This window comes from Rhinopithecus roxellana, chromosome 14 (assembly GCF_007565055.1).
Source record: "Rhinopithecus roxellana isolate Shanxi Qingling chromosome 14, ASM756505v1, whole genome shotgun sequence".
NCBI classification, from domain to species: Eukaryota; Metazoa; Chordata; class Mammalia; order Primates; family Cercopithecidae; genus Rhinopithecus; species Rhinopithecus roxellana.
This window is the reverse complement of record NC_044562.1, coordinates 57,303,595-57,325,662: the sequence shown is the minus strand read 5'-3', so window position 1 is coordinate 57,325,662 and position 22,068 is coordinate 57,303,595. Positions and strand designations below refer to the sequence as shown.

Below are 22,068 nucleotides of genomic sequence, written 5' to 3'. Positions count from 1 at the left end.
TTTTTATTGTGAGGCCTTCATTGCCCTCCAGAAAAGCTGACTCATTCCCATTCCCCTTTACTTTGCATTTCCCACTGTCATCAGTCTCTTTCCCTCCTTTTAGGTTAGAAAATTTCTCATATTGGCCAGGCGCGGTGGCTCACGCTTGTAATCCCAGCACTTTGGGAGGCGGAGGCGGAGAGATCATGAGGTCAGGAGTTTGAGACCAGCCTGACCAACATGGTGAAACCCCGTCTCTACTAAAAATACAAAAATTAGCCAGGCGTGGTGGTGTGTGCCTGTAATCCTAGCTACTCAGGAGGCTGAGGCAGGAGAATCACTTGAACCTGGGAGGTGGAGGTAGCAGTAAGCTAAGCTTGTGCTGCTGCACTCCAGCCTAGACGACAGAGTGAGACTCCATCTTAAGAAAATTTATCATATTGTCTTATCTTCCTTTGGTTATTGTTTCTGTTTGACTTGCGTATTCATATCATTTACTTGGTTTTCTCTTTAGCTGTTGGTTTTTTAATCAATTAGTAAGAAGTCTTTATATAATAACTCTGTCATGTTTTGGGAAAGTGTAGAAGTTGAAATTTTAGGAGTCACAGAACACCCAGAAATAATGTTCAAAGACAGCAAACCTTGAAAACCTATGTGTGTGTGCACAGCTCCGCCGCATGCAAGAGATGATTGCAAGGATGCAGGCGCAGATGCAGATGCAGATGCAGACCGGGGATGGCGATGGTGGGGCTCTCGGGCATCACGTGTAAGGCCATGTGCACGTAGCAAGAAGTCACAGGTAGGCCCTGTTGTCCCTTAGCCTGGAAGACAGGCGGTTGTTACTAACGTTGTTGTAGCAGCTTAAATATGACAGGTTCCTCCTTAAGCCTCATTAATATTTTGCATTTTGAAGTAACTGCATCACTAATCTTAAACGAGAAGAGATTGCTCCTGAAAAACAGAAGCCACTACTTTGCCACCTACTTTCTAGTAAAGACTTCTCACACTTTTGTCTCTTTTTTTTTAAATAATTGCAACTTTTATTTTATTGAGGTACATTTGCAGGTTATTTTCTAAGCTTGCAAATACCAACATTAGAGGGAAATTATGTATTAAAGCACCTTTATTAATTGTATTATTGGAAATTTGTTAATTGTTAAAACATCTCTTTAAAGGGAATAAAAATATATTAAAACAACTTGTACAGATTAAAAGTAAAGATGGCACAAGGAGGAAGAATTATGCCAGGTAGATAAGGGTTCCCTGCATGGAGACTGCTGACCTCCTGTTCCTCAGATAGCTTTGTTCTGACTGACGGTCATTAGTGTATGCTGGTCTGCCTGCTTGAAAAGAATCTGCAGACTCTAGACACTGAGGACCAGGAAAAGGCACATGCCCACTCCCTTGTATCTTATGGATAGCCAGGCTCTGCGAACTGTCCAGGTGACCACTCCTATCACTTGCCAGAGGAAAAGCATGAAAGGTAAAGTCAGGTAACGACCTAAGAGTCCAAAGAAGAGGGTAGGTCACATGATGCTGGGGTCAAGGCAAACCTTATACAAGAGATGTGATTAGAGCTTGAAAGAGAGTTTGAGTTGGCCAAGATGTGAGGAAGAAACGTTGGGAATTTTGTAGATGGTCTCCCCTACAATTCAGGGACCTCATTCTGGAAGCATGAGTGTGTTCATGAAAACAAGGAAGGGACTTGAACCTTCACCAACTTATGGCAGGGTGGGTTAGGCAGAAGGCAGGGAGTCTTGAGGCCTCCATGACATATGGACAGGTGGCTGAGGAAGGACCCAGAGTGTCTTGCTAGAGCCTTAGTCACCAAACCCTCTTGCAGCTTACTGGGAAAGGTGTTCATTGTAAAATACAGTATTTACACAAAATGCACAAAAATATGTATGTACAGTTTGATAAGTTACTGTAAAGAAGACATCCATGTCACCCCCAGCTGGGTCCAAGTTGGTTGCTTTAGTTTCATCATCACATTGACACCTTAGAATAGTCCTGAGGGTATGTGCTCAGTTCACACTTTACTGATAAGGAAATTGTTGCTGCTCCCAGAGTTTAACGTTATTTGCTGATGGTCCCATAACTTTTTAACGACGGCCTGCTGACTTAGAGGCTGGTCCTGCATAACCTGTGTTGGCATGTGACTGGGGAAGTGAGGGTACAGTGGAAAGAGACAAGGATGCCTCAGCGATGCAGCTCGTTTGAAGCAGGAAGCAGTGACAGCTGTGTGTTTGCTCATTTTCTCTGAGCTTCTGGTTTCAACCTTTATGGAATGAAAATTTTACTTTTAGATAGGTAAAATTTTATTTGTGTATACTTTTTAGTTTTGCGGCATTTCCAGTTTCCAAGAGCCTTATGAGTGGTGTTTTGATTCAGTTAACTTTGTGGTCATGTAAGCCCTGCCTTTTGCTCAGTTTATGAGAAAAGTAGAACTGTTAATGATCAATGCAGTAGACATTGCCTCACTCACACTTAAGTGTGTTTTGTTTTCTTTTTTCTAGAAAACACTTTCCTGGATAAAAAAACATTCCAGACGCGTGATCCAGCTGTGTGTTTTCAATCCTTGGGAGGGTGCCATCCACATTTTAACAGTACCTGTGCCTGAGAATTTAATTTTTAAAAGACTTTTGATGTGTTTTTTGTATGAAGTACTTTTAACATATGTATTTCATTGCTATGTTACACTCTGTATTTTGTGAGGTGAATGTTTTCCTTTTCTTTCTCCCTAACCACTAATGTTAGAATTGATTTCCAAGAATCGGCATGTGTGCTTAATACTGAATTTCTTTGATTTAAGTGACTTAACAACTGACTAACCATTGATGAGCACTCCTGATTTATATCTAGAACATTCAGATTTACCCATAATCTGAGTGGTAGAGAGGTGTGAGCCTAGTGATGTAGAAAGATTCACTGACTTGGTGCAAGGCCATCTGCTTACCACATCATACCATTTGGAGACTCTTTGCTTCCTTGCTTTTATGTTTGTACACAACACCTAAAACTAGTTTTGCTGCTATAATTCTAATACTATTGATTCATCTGTGATTTTATCTCTTAACCAAATAAAACAGAATAGAATTTCCTACATCTTTATACTTAAACAGCTTTTTTAGAGGTGAGTTTTAAAGAAGTCTCTTAATTCTGATCTAGGTCATTTTTAAAACCCCTATACAAAGAACTCACCGCAAGCCACTTTTTGTAGTGTTCTCCACTAATACTGGTTATCCTGTGCTACAGAGAAAATCAAAGTAGTCATGAGCTCCAGTTTTTGTATTGCAGTTAAGACTCTTACCTACAAAATGAGATTCAGTAAACTTTTTACTCAACCAAATTAAAATTTTTAAGGAAAATTAGCAATTGGTCTATTCAGAATCCAACCTTTTTATATTTTATACTGCACTTTAGTGTATTTTCTGTAACTGTAGTAGATCTGCCTCCCCTGTGGAAATTGGGGTCTGTTGGTGGGCGTGCTCCTGAAGCACAGCTTCATTGAAAAGTGTTCCCTCCCTAAGGCCTTGGTGCCCTGAACCTCTGATGCCTATCGGGTTTTTCTGATTTGGGTTTCCTTTAAATACCCCCTTTTTGAGTGACTTTCTGATGGGAGGAAAATAGCAGTAATCATTTTTTTGTGTACAGACTGTCTCATTTGTTTTTAGCCATTGTCGTTTTCATTCATTTTGTGTAATATAAACCATGTGTCTTGTCAAAGTGAAAGACATTTTAAATCTGTAGCATGGGCTAGTGGGCGGGTGCGCACAGTCGAAGCCACACCTGATCCGTTTTCTGTGCACTGTAGCCTTAGTGTCACCTTTCCTCCTGTGTCTCCCTGTGGTACACTCCAGCGGTTGCCTTTTTTATCATTTCTACTGAAGTTGGGAAATTCAACCCCAGAAAGTGACAGATGAAAGGAGACAATGGTTGTGTAGGGAGATGAGAAAATGCCTAATCTGAGGATGAGACAGGGTTTTTTGGTTTTTGTGGGGGCTAGAAAAAAACATAAAATGAGACAGTTAAATAATAATACGAAGGTGTGCTACAGAAAATCTGGTGTTCTTGCTAACATTGCCCCTTCACTGTTGCTCAATTGTGAATAGCCAAAAGCTGTATGTTATGGCTTGTTGTGTGAAGGTAGCTAAGAAAAAGTGTTCATGACTTCAGAGTACATCCATGCAGAGTCCATTATTTGAGTTTGCCATTTAATAACTTTGTTGGAAAATCTGTAAAAAAGAAAAACAAGTTTGTAAGTGACTAAGCCCTGCATATGTTTGAGTGAAAGTACTTCAGGCAGCTGCCTGCTGGTAACAGTTCTGCGGGGAGGGAGGACCCACACTGCTGCACTTCTCATCCCCTTGGGTTTTACTGCCCAAATCTAAATAGATACTTTTGATTATAGATAACTGCTCTTTTACTAAGAGATAGCCTCCACCTATAGAAATGTATTTTGAAAACACTTATTTTACACAGCAATTTTGTATCCATTTATACTAATCTTTTATCAATAAAGTACTATTGTTTAGATATTAAATGAGTATTTCTCTTGGTTATTTGCAAGGGAAAGTTGTGAGGTTTTCTGGGAAAATTAAAAGTCTTGAGAACATCTGTGTCTAAAATCAAGAAAAATTACTTGCATCGGTAGCATCAGTACTGAACAACTGTGTATGTATTGGAGATCGAGCCCAAAAGAGAGCACAAAAGATTGAAAAGGAATTATTTACAGGTGATCAGATCATCTACTTAGAAAGTATAAGACATCTAATGAAAATTAACACTAAGAGGTGAGTGATATCTATTTACTAATTAGAAAATAGTGAGAAAAGAAAGCGCATTGATAATAGCAACTACTAAATTCCTGGTAATGTAAGTGAATGATTGAAATACAGGAAGAAATTTCTAACCTATAAATTTTCAAGAGTAGGCTAAGAAGACTACTGCTTGAGTAAAGGAAACTGGAAACCTGAACTGACCTGGGTGGCTGGACGCCTACACTCCAAGACCTCTACTCTAGCCTTCTTGTTGCCCACTGGACTGACCATCCTGGGACCCACCTGGGCCCCTTTTACCTTGCTATCAGTGTTTTCTGAACTTCTTCCTTATAGACTCCTGGGTACTAAAACTCTTGCTGTCTCTCCTTCCTCAGCTGACAGCTGCCACGCCTGCTACCTTCCCTCCAGACTGCCAGTCTCGGGTCAGCAGCACACACCCTGCAGCCTGCCAGGGGTCAGTACCACTCTCTGGCCAGGCTCTCACCTGCACTATCCCCACCCGGCCCTGTCTTGCCTGCAGGCAGAGGTCCTCTGTTCTGGGGCGTGTGCACCGCTCTGGGCCTGGTGGTGTCATTGGAGGCTGGTTAGAGGAAAAGCCCCAGAGGTGGGTGACACATGAGGGGGAGCATCCCGCAGGGCTGAGCCCAGTCTTGGTGTGCCTGGTTCTGGGGTGTGTGCACCACTTGGGGCATGGTGTCACTGGGGGCTGGTTAGAGGAAAAGCCTCAGAGGTGGGTGACACATGAGGGGAGCATCCCGCGGGGCTGAGCCCAGTCTTGGTGTGCCCAGGTCTCAGACCCCATAGTTGTCTCAGGAGAAGCAGAGGTTCCCCTGAGCCAGCTTTTCTCCTGTCTGGGCTTTTGGAAAACAAAGGGTCAGGCTTCACTCTGGAATCCACAGCACCATGGGAGAAGTCTTGTAAGTGCCCGGGTATTTCCTGAACTTATTACCTCAACAGCCACATGGTGACAGTGGGTTCCAGGGGCAGGCTAGGAGGGCACGAGGGGTAAGGTCTTGAAGAACACATGAAGCCCTCAAGAGAGAAGGGAAGTATGGTACAGCAAGTCAGGTTTCCATTCTCTAGTGGGGGTCCGTAGGCGAGAGGAAGACTGTCCTGGCCGCCTCTACGGAGCAGCCTGTCTCAGCCTTAGCACACACACGGGTGAGCCTTCGATGATCCCCTTCGGTCCCTGTAGCCCCACGAGGGATGCAATGCGTAGGGGTAAGGAGGAGGCTGGCAGTCAGGGACTGAGCCGGAGGGTGCAAGGAAAGCCTCCAAGACCTACCCCCGCCCGCCGAGCCTAAGCCTCTCCCAGAACCTAGCCCGGCCCGTCGAGCCTAAGCCTCGCCCAGGACCTAGCCCCGCCCGCCGAGCCTAAGCCTCGCCCAGGACCGAGCCCCGCCCAGCGAGCCTAGCCCTGTCCTAGGACCTAGCCCCGCCCGCCGAGCCTAAGCCTCGCCCAGGACCGAGCCCCGCCCGCCGAGCCTAAGCCTCGCTCAGGACCGAGCCCCGCCCAGCGAGCCTAGCCCTGTCCTAGGACCTAGCCCCGCCCGCCGAGCCTAAGCCTCGCCCAGGACCTGAGCCCCGCCCGCCGAGCCTAAGCCTCGCTCAGGACCGAGCCCCGCCCAGCGAGCCTAGCCCTGTCCTAGGACCTAGCCCCGCCCGCCGAGCCTAAGCCTCGCCCAGGACCGAGCCCCGCCCGCCGAGCCTAAGCCTCGCCCAGGACCGAGCCCCGCCCGCCGAGCCTAAGCCTCGCGCAGGACCGAGCCCCGCCCGCCGAGCCTAAGCCTCGCGCAAGACCGAGCCCCGCGCAACTAACCGAGGCCCCGCCCAGCGAGCCTAGGCCTCGCCTAGGACACTGCCTCGTTCCGCACGCCGACGCCCCGCCCAACGAGCCGAGCTCAGCATAGATTTAGATCTACGTCGCTGTCCGCCTGGTCCCGCCCCTTCTCCGTCCGTTCACCAATCAGAACTCGATCTTGCGCTTTTAGGCCGCGGGCTGGGGAGGCTCCGCCTTGGCGCCGCGCAGGCCAATCGACTGCGCGTCCGCGGCGCGGGGGCGGGGTCAGGGCGGGGCGCGCGGCGCGGGGGCTGCCGGCGGGCAGTCGGGAGCAGGCGGAGCCGACGCGAGTTTGGAGGCTGTAGCTGGCTGCTGCGGAGGCCGGGTCAGGCCGGTGAGGACGAGGCGGGGGAGCGAGAGGGCGAGGGTGAGGACGTGGAGCGGCCTGGGCGCGAGGGGCCAGGGTGGGCCTTTCCGGGTGGGCGGCGAAGCCCGAGGCCCGAGGCGAGAGGCCCAGGCGGGGCGGGCGCTGAGGCCTTGGTCCACCAGAGGTGGTCCCGCCCGGCCTCTGAAGGCCTTCGTGAGGCGGCTGGAGCTCCTAGGCGGGTCCCGGTTAGAGGAGCGTCCGTCTGTAGGGAGCCTGCCCGGTGGAGGCAGGCGGGGCGGTGGGCCGGGGAGTGGCCCGCGTGGACTCGCGGGTTGAGGGGTGCCGCGTGGAGGAGGCCGGTGGAGCTGTAGACCGGGGAGTATCCCGCGTGGACTCCCGGGTTGAGGGGTGCCGCGTGGAGGAGGCCGGTGGGGTTGTAGACCGGGGAGTGTCCCGCGTGGACTCCCGGGTTGAGGGGTGCCGCGTGGAGGAGGCCGGTGGGGCTGTAGACCGGGGAGTATCCCGCGTGGACTCCCGGGTTGAGGGGTGCCGCGTGGAGGAGGCCGGTGGGGCTGTAGACCGGGGAGTGTCCCGCGTGGACTCCCGGGTTGAGGGGTGCCGCGTGGAGGAGGCCGGTGGGGCTGTAGACCGGGGAGTGTCCCGCGTGGACTCCCGGGTTGAGGGGTGCCCCGTGGAGGAGGCCGGTGGGGCTGTAGACCGGGGAGTGGCCCGCGTGGACTCGCGGGTTGAGGGGTGCCCCGTGGAGGCCAGCAGGGCCTTGGGCCAGGGAGTGTCCCACCCCGGAGGGACACCCCAGAGTGAGCCATAGGGACCCGCACGGTGTGGGCCTGGAGGTGCCTGGTGGAGGCATTTTGAGCCGTTTGCCTTTTTAGCGTTTCTTTAAAGTGTGTCTTAAAGGTGGGAATCAAGTTAGGTGTTAATATTTTTACTCCACTGAGGGCTGGAAATACTTCTAAGCCAGTGGGTAGCCCACCATGGGAAACCCATGAAAACTGGGGACCAGAATATGGCCCAGTACATTTACACACCCAGATTATAGGCACCTTTTCCATTTACGCTATGGCAGCAACCGCTGGCCTATCATGTGCCACTAATGGATGTGAAAAACAGAAATTAGAACAAGGCATCATTGAAGGAAAGATTGTCAATTCATAGTGTTAAAAAAGGATGGGCAGATTTAAAACCCAAGGCCAAATCTTTAAAGAGTAGTTTTTCTCTCTGGGTTTGTTTGTTTGTTTGTGTTGTTTTTTTCCGTGAAGTTTTTTTGTCAGGCCACTGTGGAAATGTTTGATAACCCTGACGTGCCAGTGGGTTAGCGTGTTGGTCTTGTGTAGACTGCCTTGTAACAGGCGACACAGATTTTCTCAGTACCAGAGAGATGGGAGAGGACATTTGAGATAGGGAAGCATGGAGTAACCTTTACTTGTAGGCCAAATATAATTTAAATTTTCTACACCTGCTTGTTGAAAGTCGTTTTTTTGTTTTTGTTTTTGAGGTCCTTAAAAGTTTGGGAAGGACTTCGTGGTCATTATTCAGTTTTCCAAAACTCTTCAGAGACATGACCAAGTTGCACAGCCCTGTTTTAAAGTACAGGAAAGGGAGGTTGAGAGAGATGGAATGACCAGTTTAGGGTCACACCTAGGGTACTTGCAGATACCATCTGTACTTGTCATGTGCCCTATCCTTGTTGCAGATTCTCATTAGATGGTTCACTATTAACAAACTGAATGCTGATGATGCAGTTTCCTGGACTGCAGAAGTTTGCTGGCTTATTTACATACAGGACTATCAGTTGTTAGTAGATTTCCAGGTTCCTTCTATACTAATTCCTTTCCCAAAGAGGAAGTCGATAGAAGTTGTATTCATTTATCTCTGCCTCAGGTTCCTTATTCAAAAAATGAGTTAAAAATGTACTTACCTTGGCCAGGCACAGTGGCTGTAATCCCAGCACTTTGGGAGGCCGAGGCAGGCAGATTGCTTGAACTTAGAGGTTCCAGACCAGCCTGGTCAACAGGGTGAAACCCCATCTCTACTAAAAATACAAAAATTAGCTGGGCTGGTGGCGCACACCTGTAATCACAGCTACTTGAGAGGCTGAGGCACGAGAATCACTTGAACCCGGGAGGTGGAGGTTGCATTGAGCCAAGATTGTGCCACTGCACTCCATCCTGGGCGACAGAGTGAGACTCTGTCTCAAAAAAAAATAAAATAAAAGCTATGTTCACAAGATGCCTGACATAAGGTAAGCACTTAATAAACGTTAGCCATTATTATTATCAGGTGGACAAATAATCCGAGTAGAAAGTAGGACAAGCTACCCCTGGATATTTACAAAAAACAGTTGAGAAAAAATTAGGCAATAATTAAGCAACTTTATCCTGTTTGGAGGGAATGATATGAACTGGATTGCCAAAGCAAAGATCAATGCATGGGCAATTCCATGTGAGCTAATTTAAATCCATTTGGCCCAAGGAATTCAGTTGCTTCCTTCCTTTCCAAACACCCCTGCTTCTAGTCACATCAATACCTCTTCTATATTCAGACAGTAACAGATTTTTCTTGCTGCTGCTTACCCTTTCAGTTTTGTTCTTATTTTTCCTTCACCCACTTTCATATCAGCTTGCCAGCTTCCCCTTTACTCAGTGCTAGATACGCTGGCAAAACCCCATTGTAGTGTTGGGTGCTGAACTGAGGTAATTCCAGTCGTGTTCTTTGAGATCAGAATATAGAGTGCTTTGACCGTAGTATATTTGTCAGCGTCACAGGGAGTTGAAAAGTTGAGGATCCTACAAAGCATTATGGTAAAGCCCAGTCTTTGGTGATTTTCTGGGAGCGTTTAGTTGACAGTGATTCTGTAAATTGGTCTAATCTTTTTGGAAAGCAACTAGCAGTCAGTATGTGGTAAAGATTTTGATTTTGGAATCACACTTTTCAAAACAATCTGATAAACTTTGTTGTGTCAGTGTGGTAGAGTAGTCCATAGCAAGTAAACATGCTTCAGCAAGCCGAATCCCATCCTCCCATCCAAGGAAAATTTGAACTATTTTGATCCATGGAAGTATGCTTTAAAATGTGAATTAACTGAAAAGTCGAAATGGTGTGTACACAGCAATTATAGTGTTGTAAAAATACTTGAGGACGTGAACAGGATCAGGAGGGTAGTTAGTGATGTAAGTGGTTTTATTTTAAGAGTCATGAATTGTTTTCCCCTAAACTGGTGTTTTAGTTTATTGCCATTTTAAAATTCAAAAACAAAAAGGCCCTATAGTGTTATAGGATGCAGTGATGAATCTTGCTTAATCCCGTCTTTCCCCTCCCCAGCCCATCCTCCTGACTGCTTCCCAAAACGAAAATTTGGTCATGTCCTATCCAGCTGCAAAACTTACTTAGGTATGGGATTCCATCCATTTGGCCCACTAGAGTTCGCACAGCACAACCCCAGGCCACCTCCCCACCTCCCCTCGGGTGTCTCGGCCCAACTATCCTCATCCTTTCCCAGCTGCTCCTGCAGTTTCTATGTATTCCCCTGCCTGTGCACACGCTATGCCCTTTGTCCACCTGGTCTCGTGTTCCCCTGTGAGGGAAGCTGCTCCGGGTCAAGCTAGCCAGCGGTGCTGCCTCTTATTTTCTGCTCTCTCTGACTGCAGTGGGCAGGTCGTACTGGTTACTTTCTCAGTCGTCTCCCTTTCTGAATTAAACTTCTGTATCTTTGTGTGCTCTGTGCACACCATGAAATCACAGTGGGGTGGAGGCTGCTTGTGGAGCTGAGTGACTGCTAACAAGTCACTAACCTTTCTGAGCCTGAGTTCCTTGATGCCAGCTGCACATGGTTATTGTGAGGATTAAATGAGATGACATAAGCGAAGGGCTTGACGTGCATCTCCCTGCAGTGGTGGTCATACAGGACACGGTAGCTGTTGTAATGTGTACCAGGGCATTTTCGAGGCCTTGTCTTGAACCTTGTCCTCTTGATGAAGCCTCCTCCCTGCCTCCCTCCACCTGCCAACTTCCTCTCTACCATCCTCACTTTACCTACTCCAGGGCACTTAATCACCATTTAATATATGTTAGGTACTGTCGTCTTTGTATTTGTCCACTGTATAAGGGGGGATTATTCTCTCTTACGAACTCCTGTATCCCTAAGCATTTAGACCTGCCTGAAACAGAATAGAGCTCAATAAATATTTGAATGAATTAATCAAATTTCATCTGAGGCAGAGGCAGATGCCAGGTTTTATGGAGCTTGAAGGTATACAATTTGGGGGAAGGGGAGAACTCTTTAAGAAAAAGAATGCAAAGTTACAAATAAAAACTAATTTAGAAAGTGAGGCTGGGCGTGATATCTCACGCCTATAATCCCAGCACTTTGGGAGGCCAAGGTGGGTAGATCACAAGGTCAAGAGATCGAGACCATCCTGGCTAACAAGGTGAAACCCATCTATACTAAAAATACAAAAGATTAGCCAGGTGTGGTGGCACGTGCCTGTAGTCCCAGCTACTCAGGAGGCTGAGGCAGGAGAATCGCTTGAACCTGAGAGGCAGAGGTTGCAGTGAGCCAAGATCTTGCCACTGCACTCCAGCCTGGGTGACAGAGCAAGACTCTGTCTCCAAAAAAAAGAAAAAGTGAATATTTAGAGTGAGAAAGTAACAAATTTGAAAAAGCTGATCAATAATGCAAATGGCTGAGAAAAGTAATGTTTGTTAATTATCTAATACACCTGTGTAATATTTTTCCTTTGGCTGTGTACCTTTTAATCACATTTTCATATGACAGGGTATAGAAAGAACTCAGTGATTCCTCTAGCACAGTTGATAAATTTTTATTGTTGATAGGATATATAAAACTTATCGTTTCACATATAGACGTATTTGCTGTTTCTACTACTGCTTCAGGTTGGTGTCCCAGAAAAACAGGTGTTCAGGTAAATCCTGTTTTGCACAATTCTATTCAAAAAAGAAAAAAACACACATCTAAGGCACACAGAATTGTACTGCTATATTGATTATTTTTCTGATAACTGATCTATTCGCTTATGTTTTAGCACATCTGATGGTAACTTCCCCACAAATGAGCATCTGGCTCCCTCTGTTTCCAACCGTGTTTCCTTTCCGCCGCCCACACACTTCCCTGGTCAGGCCCCGTTGGACCTGCTCACATTGCCACGGAGTCCCTGGCCCTTCACCTTTGTTTCATAAAAGCCTGGGTGAACCAGCACAGTGGGTGATAGCAGCATTTCTGGAAGCAATACCTGCATTGAGATGGCTGGTAATCACCTAAGTTTGCATAGTAGAAGTAACTGTAAACAGCATAAATGTGTCCTGTTAAACCCAAACTAAATATCTTTCTCCAACTTAATGTACCCTTAGGTGGATCTCAAAAATGCCAACAGCCCCTCCCAAGCTACCTGACATAGAAGGGAAGAGGAACAGAGGCAGAGTTGCAGCGGGAAGAGACAGTAGTCTTAATCGATTGCCATTAGAGTGTTTTGGGGGTAAATTTTACAAAAGTGTATCTCCATAGGGACACTGCTTACAGCCTTTCTCGGGACGTTGGAAGGAGTTGGTGCAAGTGAAGGCCCAGAAACCTGAGCCAGACTAGCTCTATAGTGAAACTGCTTTTGTGGGGGTAGTTTCCTGGTCCCTGGCTTGATGCCAGATAACCCAGTAGGGGAATGTGGGGTGAGGGTGCTAAGTGAATCTCCCAGAAGCTAGTGGGAATATGTTTGGGAAGGAGAAACTATTTTTAGAAATTGTTTAAATTATTAGACTTTATTAAATCCCTTGTCCCCTTTATAATTCTGATTATGATTTTTTTTCACCCAGGCTGGAGTGCAGTGGCGCAATCTTGGCTCACTGCAACCTCCACCTCCCACATTCAAGCAATTCTCCTGCCTCAGCCTCCCAAGTAGCTGGGATTACAGGTACACGCTACCATGCCCGGCTAATTTTTTTGTATTTTTAGTAGAGACGGTTTCGCCATGTTGACCAGGCTGGTCTCGAATCCCTGACCTCAAGTAAACCACCTGCCTCCGCCTCCCAAAGTGTTGGGATTATAGGCATGAGCCGTGGTGCCCGGTCCCCCTTTATGATTAAAATCTCAGTTGCTTTGTTAGTATAGTAGTTAATAAGATTAATGTTGGAAAACAAGTACCAGTATCTGAACAAAAAATGTAACCCAGAGAGTATTTAAAAATACTAATTTTTAATTGAACTATTTTTGAAAGAAGAGCAAATACAACTCTAAGGGGAAAGACAGTTATTCCAGCTTTCTCTTGGAAGGTAAGTAATGGCATACTGTAGGTAGCCCCTATCAGTTAAGACTTTTAAAGCCGGTAGTACTTCTGCAGGATTCTGTAGAGAAACCATCTGACTTCAAAGATATCACTGTAGACGATTTGACAAATACGTAAAATTAGGAAGAAGAAAATAAAAATCAGTCCTCTTACCCCTCCCAGTGATAACCACCGTAAATATGTTTTAAAATGCATGGATGTGGAGCTATGGTTCTGGGAGGTGGAGGGAGCATACTCCATCCTGCCTCTCCCACTGTCTGTAGCTATAAGACCTGGACATGTGCATGGAGCAGCTGTTGAGGACTCCGACAAGTAAACCATAACAGGCGGATGGGGGAGAAGGCCAGAATTTGAAGCCCGTCTTTGCGCCAGTAGTGAGTTTCCTGTCTTCCCTTCAGCATCCCCTGCCCTGGACTCCAGCTGTCTGAAACCTGGAGGCGGGTACCCAGTGTGAACAGGGAGAGCTACAGGGTAGTTTTGTAGTTGGGCCCCAAGACGGAAAGTGGGAGAAAGCCATCATTTTTTCCCCTCTTGCTTCCTCTCCTCCAGTCAGCGCTGCAGTGGCAGGAGTGTGTGAACACCTGAAACGCTTAGGGAATGGGGAAAACCCCCAGTTGCCTTTTTATTCTCTTCCTCCTGCAGCTCAGTCCCAGGCAAGATGCACGCAAAAGAAGAGCGTGGCTAAACGGAGTAATTAAAGCCGTAAGTTTCTGATTGGAGTCTGAAAGGGGGAGCCCAGGTAACTGGAAATGATACTAGGGAGATTCCAGAAAGGGAAGAACTCAGGAAAGTGACCCCATAAAGTTGTTAGTTAACTTACGGGCTCAACACTGAGCCATGCGTGTGTAATGTGACCCAGAACAGGTTGCCAAAGACAGAACTCAACTGTGGGATAGACCATCGCCTGGGAGGCAGGCTGGCCACCAAGCAAGTAGGGACCTGCAGGACATTGCTAAGGAACACTGCAAAGGCTTTGAAAGTGAAAGTGACACTAAGCCCATGTTCTACAGAAGGCTGGTCAGCACTTGGGGACTGAATCCAGCCAGGCCAGTGCCTGCTCAACAAAATATCAGCATTCCCCATAGGATTTAAACAAGATCAAGGGTCTTTAAGAGCATAAGGTTAAAAATGTCCAGGATACAATACAAAATTTACTCAGCATGTGAAGAACCAGGAAAATATCAACTCGTGAAAAAAGACCCAGGCTAAAGCTGAGGTGGTACCTATGTTGGAATTCTCTGATACACTGTGGTTTGCAGATTTGTGGCCTCCATGAGCTTGACCTCCTAGTGTTTATCCTGGGAATATGCGACTTACTTGGCAAAAGCACATTGCAGATGTAAGGAAGGGTACGAATCAGCTAGCCTGGATTCGTTGTCTAGATTATCCAGGTGGGCCTTAGGTAATTATATGAGCCTTTAAAAGCAGGGATCTTCCTTCAGCTGGTAGCAGATGGGGAAGGCAGAGAGACTGGAAGTGTAAGAAGTTCTCAACGTAACATTTCTGGCATGGAAGATGGAAGGGGCCATGAGCCAAGGAATGAGAATGACAAACAGCTGATAGCCAGCAAGAACTAGGGACCTCAGTCCTATACCCACACAGACCTGAATGAGCCTAGAAGTGTATTCTGCCCCCAAAAAATCCAGGTAAGACTCTGGATCATCTGACACTTTGACTTAGACCTTTTGAGACCCTAAGCAGAGAATTCTGGTGAGTTACATTACACCCAAACTTCTAACCTATAGACACTGTGAGATAATAAAAGGCTTATTTTAAGCTGCTAAGTTTGTGGAAATTTGTTAGGGCTACAGTTAAAAAAAAAAAAGTTAAACTTTATAAAGCCCCTATTATTAAAATAGTCCAAGAAGTAAAGCTACTCTTGAAACAGATGGAAATACAGAAAGTCTTGGCAAGAAAATAGAAGATATAAAGAAGTGGGAATTTTAGTGAAAAATACAATAACTGAAATAAAATGGAGGTGATAAAGGAAAGATGAATTCATAATGCATGAATTTACAATTCTTTAAATCAATTTTTTTGGTTTGTTTTTAATCTTTTCAATACTTCTCATTTTTTGTTGACAATTGTTCCTTCACAGTCATTCTTAATGTATCTTTTTTGCTCTGCATCCTGAGAGAAACTTCTCTAGTAATGAACTATAGAAATGATCCCTGTGAATATAGTCTTATGTTTTTTGGTCTTGAAGAATTTGCGCTGTAGTCTATTGGACTGGAAGCCGTGCCAGATGTTAGTCTCACCCCTGCACAAATCAGGTCTGTGGCCTTGAGCAAGCAGCTTTGTTTTCTAGGCTGTAGTTTCTTACGGAAAGTAGAGACTGGGCCAGGATTTCATAAAGTAGGGGCTTCTCTCTCCCTCACTGTCAGCTTGAACTCTTGCATGGGTTCCTTGAATCCTTATGTACATCAAAAATTATTGCTAGATTTGTTTTTTGTTTTGACTTGTGGAAAATTCCAAACATTCAGAAAAGTAGAGAAAATAATAAAGCCCATGTATCCAGCTTCAGTCATCAACACATGGACAATCTTTTTTCCTATACCCACCTCCACTGATCCCCAGCTCGTTGGATTATTTTAAAGTAAATGCTAGATATTATTTCATGTTATCTGTAAATACTTTAGTATGCATCTCTAAGAGAGAGGGACTTTTTTCCCCTTCATGTACCCACAATACCACTAAAACACTAAAAAATAATATTAACCTCTTAATATCATCTGATACTTAGTTAGGATTTGCATTTCTCTGATCTGTAAATATTTGATTCAGGATTCAAATAAGGTCCTATACTTAGCATTTGATAATATACCTTATAGATAACATGTCTTAGCAGTTTGTATTTACACACATACACCGTTTCCTTTTTCTGTTGCCATTTATCAAAGAGACAAGGTCATTTCATTTATCCTGTAGGATTTCTTTGTAGTCCTTTTATTCCTTAGGATATATTTTACTGGTGATGTAGAATGAAGTTACTGGGCTTTAAAGTCACTTGAAGTAATTTTCTTTAGTTTAGCTGATGTTTTGATTTACAGTTAAGACCATTTGTTTCATTTTGTTTGGGTTTTTACGACTTGCTTTTCTAAAATATTGATTTAATTTTGCTTTCTAATTATATGAAACCATTTATGAAGTTCCCATATCAAAACTGCTAAACACCATGTACAGCTTCCAACATTGTTTACCCCTTTCACTTCCTCCCTCATAGGTAATGATTTTCATTAGTTTTTGGTTTATGCTCTTTTTTTTTTTTTTAATATAAACAAATACCACTTTGGGAGACTAAAGCAGTGGGATCCCTTGAGCCTCAGAGTTTGAGACCAGCCTGGGAAACCTAGTGAGACATCAACACTACTAAAAAAAAAAATTTTATATATATATATATGTGTGTGTGTGTGTGTGTGTGTGTGTGTTTTCCTCTTTTAACAGAAGTTAGCATGCCATGCACCTGGTTTTGCACCTTTTATTCACTTTTACACCAAAGCAGCATATACAGATCTGGCTTTTTTCTATAAAGATTTTGATGTTAAATTGGATGGCTTCATACCACCCCCCACAGAAGTACAGAGAATCAGTTATCCAGATTCACTTCAGCTCCTAAAACTTCTATTTTTCAGTTTGTAGAGTTTTGTTTAACGTAAAATCAGAATACCAGGTTGTAGAGGATCTAAAATACACTCTAAAGGAAATAATACATCTGTTTAGTGTTCAGGCAATTAAAAAAAATAACCTAGGAAGTAAAAGTAAGATTTTCAAATATTGGTTATGTACAAAGAAATCTCTTTGGAACAGTTAGTCTGTGTCTATACTGTTGTTGAATTTGACTGAAAGTGATCTTCCTTTTCTTACACACATTTAGCCACTATTGCATTATGCTAAGGTAGGAAGATTGTGATACATGATTTTATGAGGTATATTTAATTTGTGGCTACTAAACACTATAAATTAGTAGAAATGAAGAACACATTTTCTTTCCATTTGTTCTCACATTGAGCTGCCTTATCACAGAATCTTGGATTCTTAGAGCTGAAAAAGATCTGGTTAACCCTTCCCTTCCAATGTCATTTTCCAGTTGAAAAAGCTGGGGCTGGGAGTGGTGCCACGACTGAGTTTGTTAATGGCAGAGTTGAAATTGAAACCTAAGTGTGCTGGCCCTGAATTTCCACCACCCCCAGCTGCTGCTGCCTCCTTCCTTGTTCCCCATTAGCGCCTGCCTTTTTATTTGGTCTTTTTAAAATCACAGCTTGATAGATACGTTTCTGTGTCAGTAAGCGCTCTTCTATCAGCAGAGATTCTTGAGTTGTTGACTGCCCCTCCTGGTGTTTGAGGGACAGTGTTACCCGCATATGGATCCTCCTCAGTGGTCAGCTCTGTGCAAGTGACACAGCCATCCTGAAGCGCCTGCCGGAGAAGTGTGTGCAGGTGGTTTCTGCAGCACCCTTCTCCCCAAGTTTCTGGTGCCAAGCATGGTTTCTGTGATGCTCGGGCCACGTTGCCTTCAGACAACACCATAGCGGTGTTGGTGTGTGTTTATGCAGCAGTGTTCTGGGGAGGGTGGCTAGCCATTTCTCATTAGCACTTTGAAGGCCTTACTTTACAGCAGAGGTCTTGACATTTTTCTCTGCTTCCTCACATTGACGATTGAGTTCCTTATTCTAAAAGTTAGGAATGCTTTAGAAAGGGAATAAAGAAGGATCCATCTCTTGCTGTGCTGCAAGAGGTGATGCACCCCGGGGTCGAGGGACTGAGGAAGAATTCCGTTTGAACATCATCAGCGGTGAAGTTCGCTCCCAGTGCTGCAGTGGACTTTCCTATTAGATGAGTGTAGTGAAATACCAAGTTCATATTCTGCTTTCTTGGGTTGGTCATAGAGAAGTTTGGTTTTTGATTTTCCCAAAGCAGACAGTAAAAAATATTTTAGGGAAGGTGATTTTTTTTTTTTAATTGCAAAATAGAAATGTTAGCCCCTACCCTTTACTGTGGATGGTGGACTATGCTTTTGCCTAAAAAGCCATGTGCTGATTTTCCAGCAGAAGGAGAAGAGTTTTGGTAGCCAAGTCTGGGCCCAAGTCCTAGCTCTGTCACTTCTGAGTTATGTGTTCCTTGGCAGGCCTTTTTTTTTTTTAATAGATTTTATTTTTTAGAACAGTTTTAGGTTAATAGCAAAATTAAGCAGGAGGTAAAGAGATTTTCCATATACCCTCCACCCCCACATACACACAGCATCCCCTACTGTCAACATCTGTCACTAGAGTGGTCCATTTGTTACAAACCTACTCAATACATCATTATGACCCAAAGCTTTGGCAGACTTTTGAGCTGAATTTTCCAACTTTAAAATGGAAATGACATGTCACAGGGTTTTCTGTTGTTAAATGAGACTAGACCCGCAAGAGCCGAGTTTGTAGTAGGCGGGACCAGGTGTCAGTAGTGCAAATCGTATCTGGCCACCAGAAATGTTTTTAGGAATGAAGACCGCAAAGCATTTCATTCACATTGAAAGCAGATGGCACAATAAACTGAGTCCCCCACGGATTCCTGGTTGTTTACGCTGCCACTTTCCTCTGGGCATCTGGGAAGTTTCGCTGGCAGGAGCAGGGATGGGCAGAGGTTGACACCAGGTTTCTAGGACCACAGAACATGGTACACCAAGGATTGTTCGTGGCCTTGCCATGTTTCAAGTCTAACTTGCCTCTTTAATACTTATTTATAAGCACACAAAGCAAAACAAAGAGAATTTTCATGAGTCAAAATTTATGTAAAACAGCCTCAGCCTCCCGAGTAGCTGGGATGACAGGCACCCGCCACCACACCCAACTAATTTTTATATATATATATATATATATTTTTTTTTTTTTTTTTTTTTTTTTTTTTTTTTGAGATGGAGTCTTGCTCTGTCGCCCAGGCTGGAGTGCAGTGGCCGGATCTCAGCTCACTGCAAGCTCCGCCTCCCAGGTTTACGCCATTCTCCTGCCTCAGCCTCCGGAGTAGCTGGGACTACAGGCGCCCGCCACCTCGCCCGGCTAGTTTTTTGTATTTTTTTAGTAGAGACGGGGTTTCACCGTGTTAGCCAGGATGGTCTCGATCTCCTGACCTTGTGATCCGCCCGTCTCGGCCTCCCAAAGTGCTGGGATTACAGGCTTGAGCCACCGCGCCCGGCCAATTTTTATATTTTTAGTAGAGACAAGGTTTCACCATGTTGGCCAGGCTGGTTTCAAACTCCTGACAGATGATCCACCTGCCTTGGCCTCCCAAAGTGCTGGAATTACAGGCATGAGCCACCGCACCCAGCCCTGGTGCATACCTAAAAAAAAAAATTTTTCCCATTGTCAGGCTGGGGGAAGCAATCCCACTATAGCAAATGATGTTGAATGAGAAACCTACCGGTTCCGCCGTCATGCTGCAGCTTCCGCAGTAGATTGCCAGGCTTTGACACCGAGTTTAACTGGCAATCACAGCAATGAGGTTACCTGCCAGTTTTCTATTAATGTATTTTTTTTACATTTCTTTAAAGATAGTCTCACTATGTTGCCCAGGCTGGTTTCAAACTGCTAGCCTCAAGTGACCCTCCCACCTCAGTCTCCTGAGTAGCTGGGATTATAGGTGTACACCACTATTCCTGGCTTTATTAAGGTATTTTTAAGCTTTCAGAAGCTTAGTAATAAACTTAAAGTTTTAAACTTAAGTCTTAGTCTTAAATTTAGTGTCAAAATCTTAAATGTAAGTCTTAATCTTAAAGCTGAGTAATTATTAAATGGATAGTTCATGCCACGTTGCTATGATGTGACAACGAACAGATTTTTCTTTGGGATATCAGCAACAGAGTACCGCAGGGTTATCTCCTCTCAAGGGGATCTGTCTTCTTAAGACCAGTCTGATGAACGAGGGTATCTTGTTGTGGCCCACATCGCAGCTGCAGCCCTGTCGGCGTCTCTCTGGGCTAGATGAAAATTAGAGTGTAAGTTGCCGCTTGGAAAGTGTCAAGATTTCCTCTGTGAGCCGCATGTCTGAGAAGAGAGTTTGATATTCCTTGAACTAAGAAAAGTGGTTTTTATTTGTCTGATACGTCATGTTCTCCTGAAAGACGAAGCAATGTTAAAAAGCTTGTTGTTCTAAACATATTTTTATTATAAAATAAACACATATAAAAACATGAATCAGCTGTATGGCTTAATGAATTATAAAATGGACACGGTCCAGGTCAAGAAATAAAACTGTGCCCCGCCAGCCTAAGAACTCCTTCCCTGTGTGCCCTCCCAGCGACAGTCCCTCTCTCCCATCCAGAAGGGACCGCTTCTCTAGTAATGACTTCCTTGCGTTTTCTTGTGGTGTCCGCGGTGGAATGTCCACCTCCAGACATTACAGGTTAGCCATGTCTATTTGTTTAGCGGTGGATGTTTAGACATGACTTTCTTACAGTGAGGAGAAGAGAACCTGAAGGAATTTCCATGCTGTACTTTTACAAAAACATAAACGAGACTTAATACAGTAGAATACATAAGAGAAATGACTTCTAAAGTGTATTTCGGTTACATAAATGTTTACAGATTTGTAGCGTTACTTAGGGGAAATAATGCCTTTGATGACCAAAGTAAAACATCCTATCCCTTGTTTCAGAAGAACCCACTTTTGATGGTTCTATATTTGATAAATGTTGTGAGCTGACCAATAACATGGAGATCATTTTTCTTTTCATGTTTTCACGTTGGAGGTACCTTCAAAGTGGAAGTCGTCTTCATCTGCATTCTCTTACTTTTGCATTAACTGCTCAGTGAATAGAAGTTTGTGAAAAGACAAATATATATTCTCACTCGTGGGAACTGAAAAAAAGGATGTTTATTAGAGGTTGGGAAGGGTAGTAGGGTTGGGGGGTTAAGAAGGATTGATTAATTAATGGGTACAAAAATGCAGTAAGAAGAAATAAGATCTATTGTTTGGTAGCACAATAGGGCAACTGTAGTCAATACCTTATTGTATATTCCAAAATCACTAGAGGAGTGGATTTGGAATGTTCCCAACAGAAAGAATTTGTACATGTTTGAGGTGGAGGATGTCCCAAATACCCTAATTTGACCATTACACATTGTTTGCTTGTGTAAGGATACAAAACTTGAGTTAGACAGCAGTTAACTCAAGTTAGGAGATCTATTATATAGCATGGTGACTCTAGTTAGTAACAACATATTGTATTTCTGAAAGTTGCTAAGATACATATTGTATTTCTGAAAATTACTAATTTTTGTGGATTTTAAGTGTTCTCACCACAAAAAATGTTAAGTTTGTGAGGTCATGCATATGTTAATTGCCTCAATTTGTCCATCCCGTAGTGTAGACATATTTCAGGGCATCATGTTGTACATGATAAGTGTATACAATTTTTGTCAATAAAAAAATAAGAAAAAAATCACATACCCCATAAATATGTACAATTATGCGCTCATAAAAATTAAGTAAAAGTTTGTGGAATTGAAATGAAAAGGTTCATTTATGATTCTCAGAACTTCATATATCTCGTTTAATACTAGTTTTGCAAAAACAGTAATTTGTTACAGTGTCGTTCTGTTTGTGGTTGTAGTCTTTTGTGTTTTGCTGTTGTCATCTTTACAGTGCATTGCATGATGTACCACTTCATGTTTTTTGATGCCAGTGACATTAAGTAAATACTTAGCAAATGTTTACAGTAAGAATTTAGTTCCTGCCCTCAAGGAGCATCCAGCATGAAGAATGACAGCTGAAGATGGTAGGTAACTGCCAACCTGTGCCAACCATGCAGCTCAGGTAATAAATGTGTCAGTCAGTGGCTTTGTTCAGGAATTAGGATGGGACTCACAC

General features: G+C 44.3%; 2 protein-coding genes across 9 annotated transcripts in view; both read left to right on the top strand.

The window, feature by feature from the left end:
• Positions 1–3,082, top strand: part of SEPTIN2 (septin 2) — a 38,947-nt gene extending 35,865 nt beyond the window's left edge. For all 4 annotated transcript variants that reach the window (XM_010377001.2, XM_010377000.2, XM_030916940.1 and 1 more), the window contains 2 exons: positions 648–778; positions 2,496–3,082. In XM_010377001.2, the coding sequence (XP_010375303.1) occupies positions 648–749 (102 nt within the window). In that variant the 3' untranslated portion in view covers positions 750–778; positions 2,496–3,082. The remainder of the gene's footprint in view (positions 1–647; positions 779–2,495) is intronic.
• A 3,745-nt stretch (positions 3,083–6,827) lies between these two features.
• FARP2 (FERM, ARH/RhoGEF and pleckstrin domain protein 2) overlaps positions 6,828–22,068 on the top strand; it is a 145,224-nt gene continuing 129,983 nt past the window's right edge. For 3 of the 5 annotated variants that reach the window (XM_010376991.2, XM_030915992.1, XM_030915996.1), the window contains exon 1: positions 6,828–6,967. The gene's annotated coding sequence lies outside the window, so the exon portion shown is untranslated. The remainder of the gene's footprint in view (positions 6,968–22,068) is intronic. The other 2 variants (XM_030915993.1, XM_030915994.1) reach the window with 2 other exon arrangements.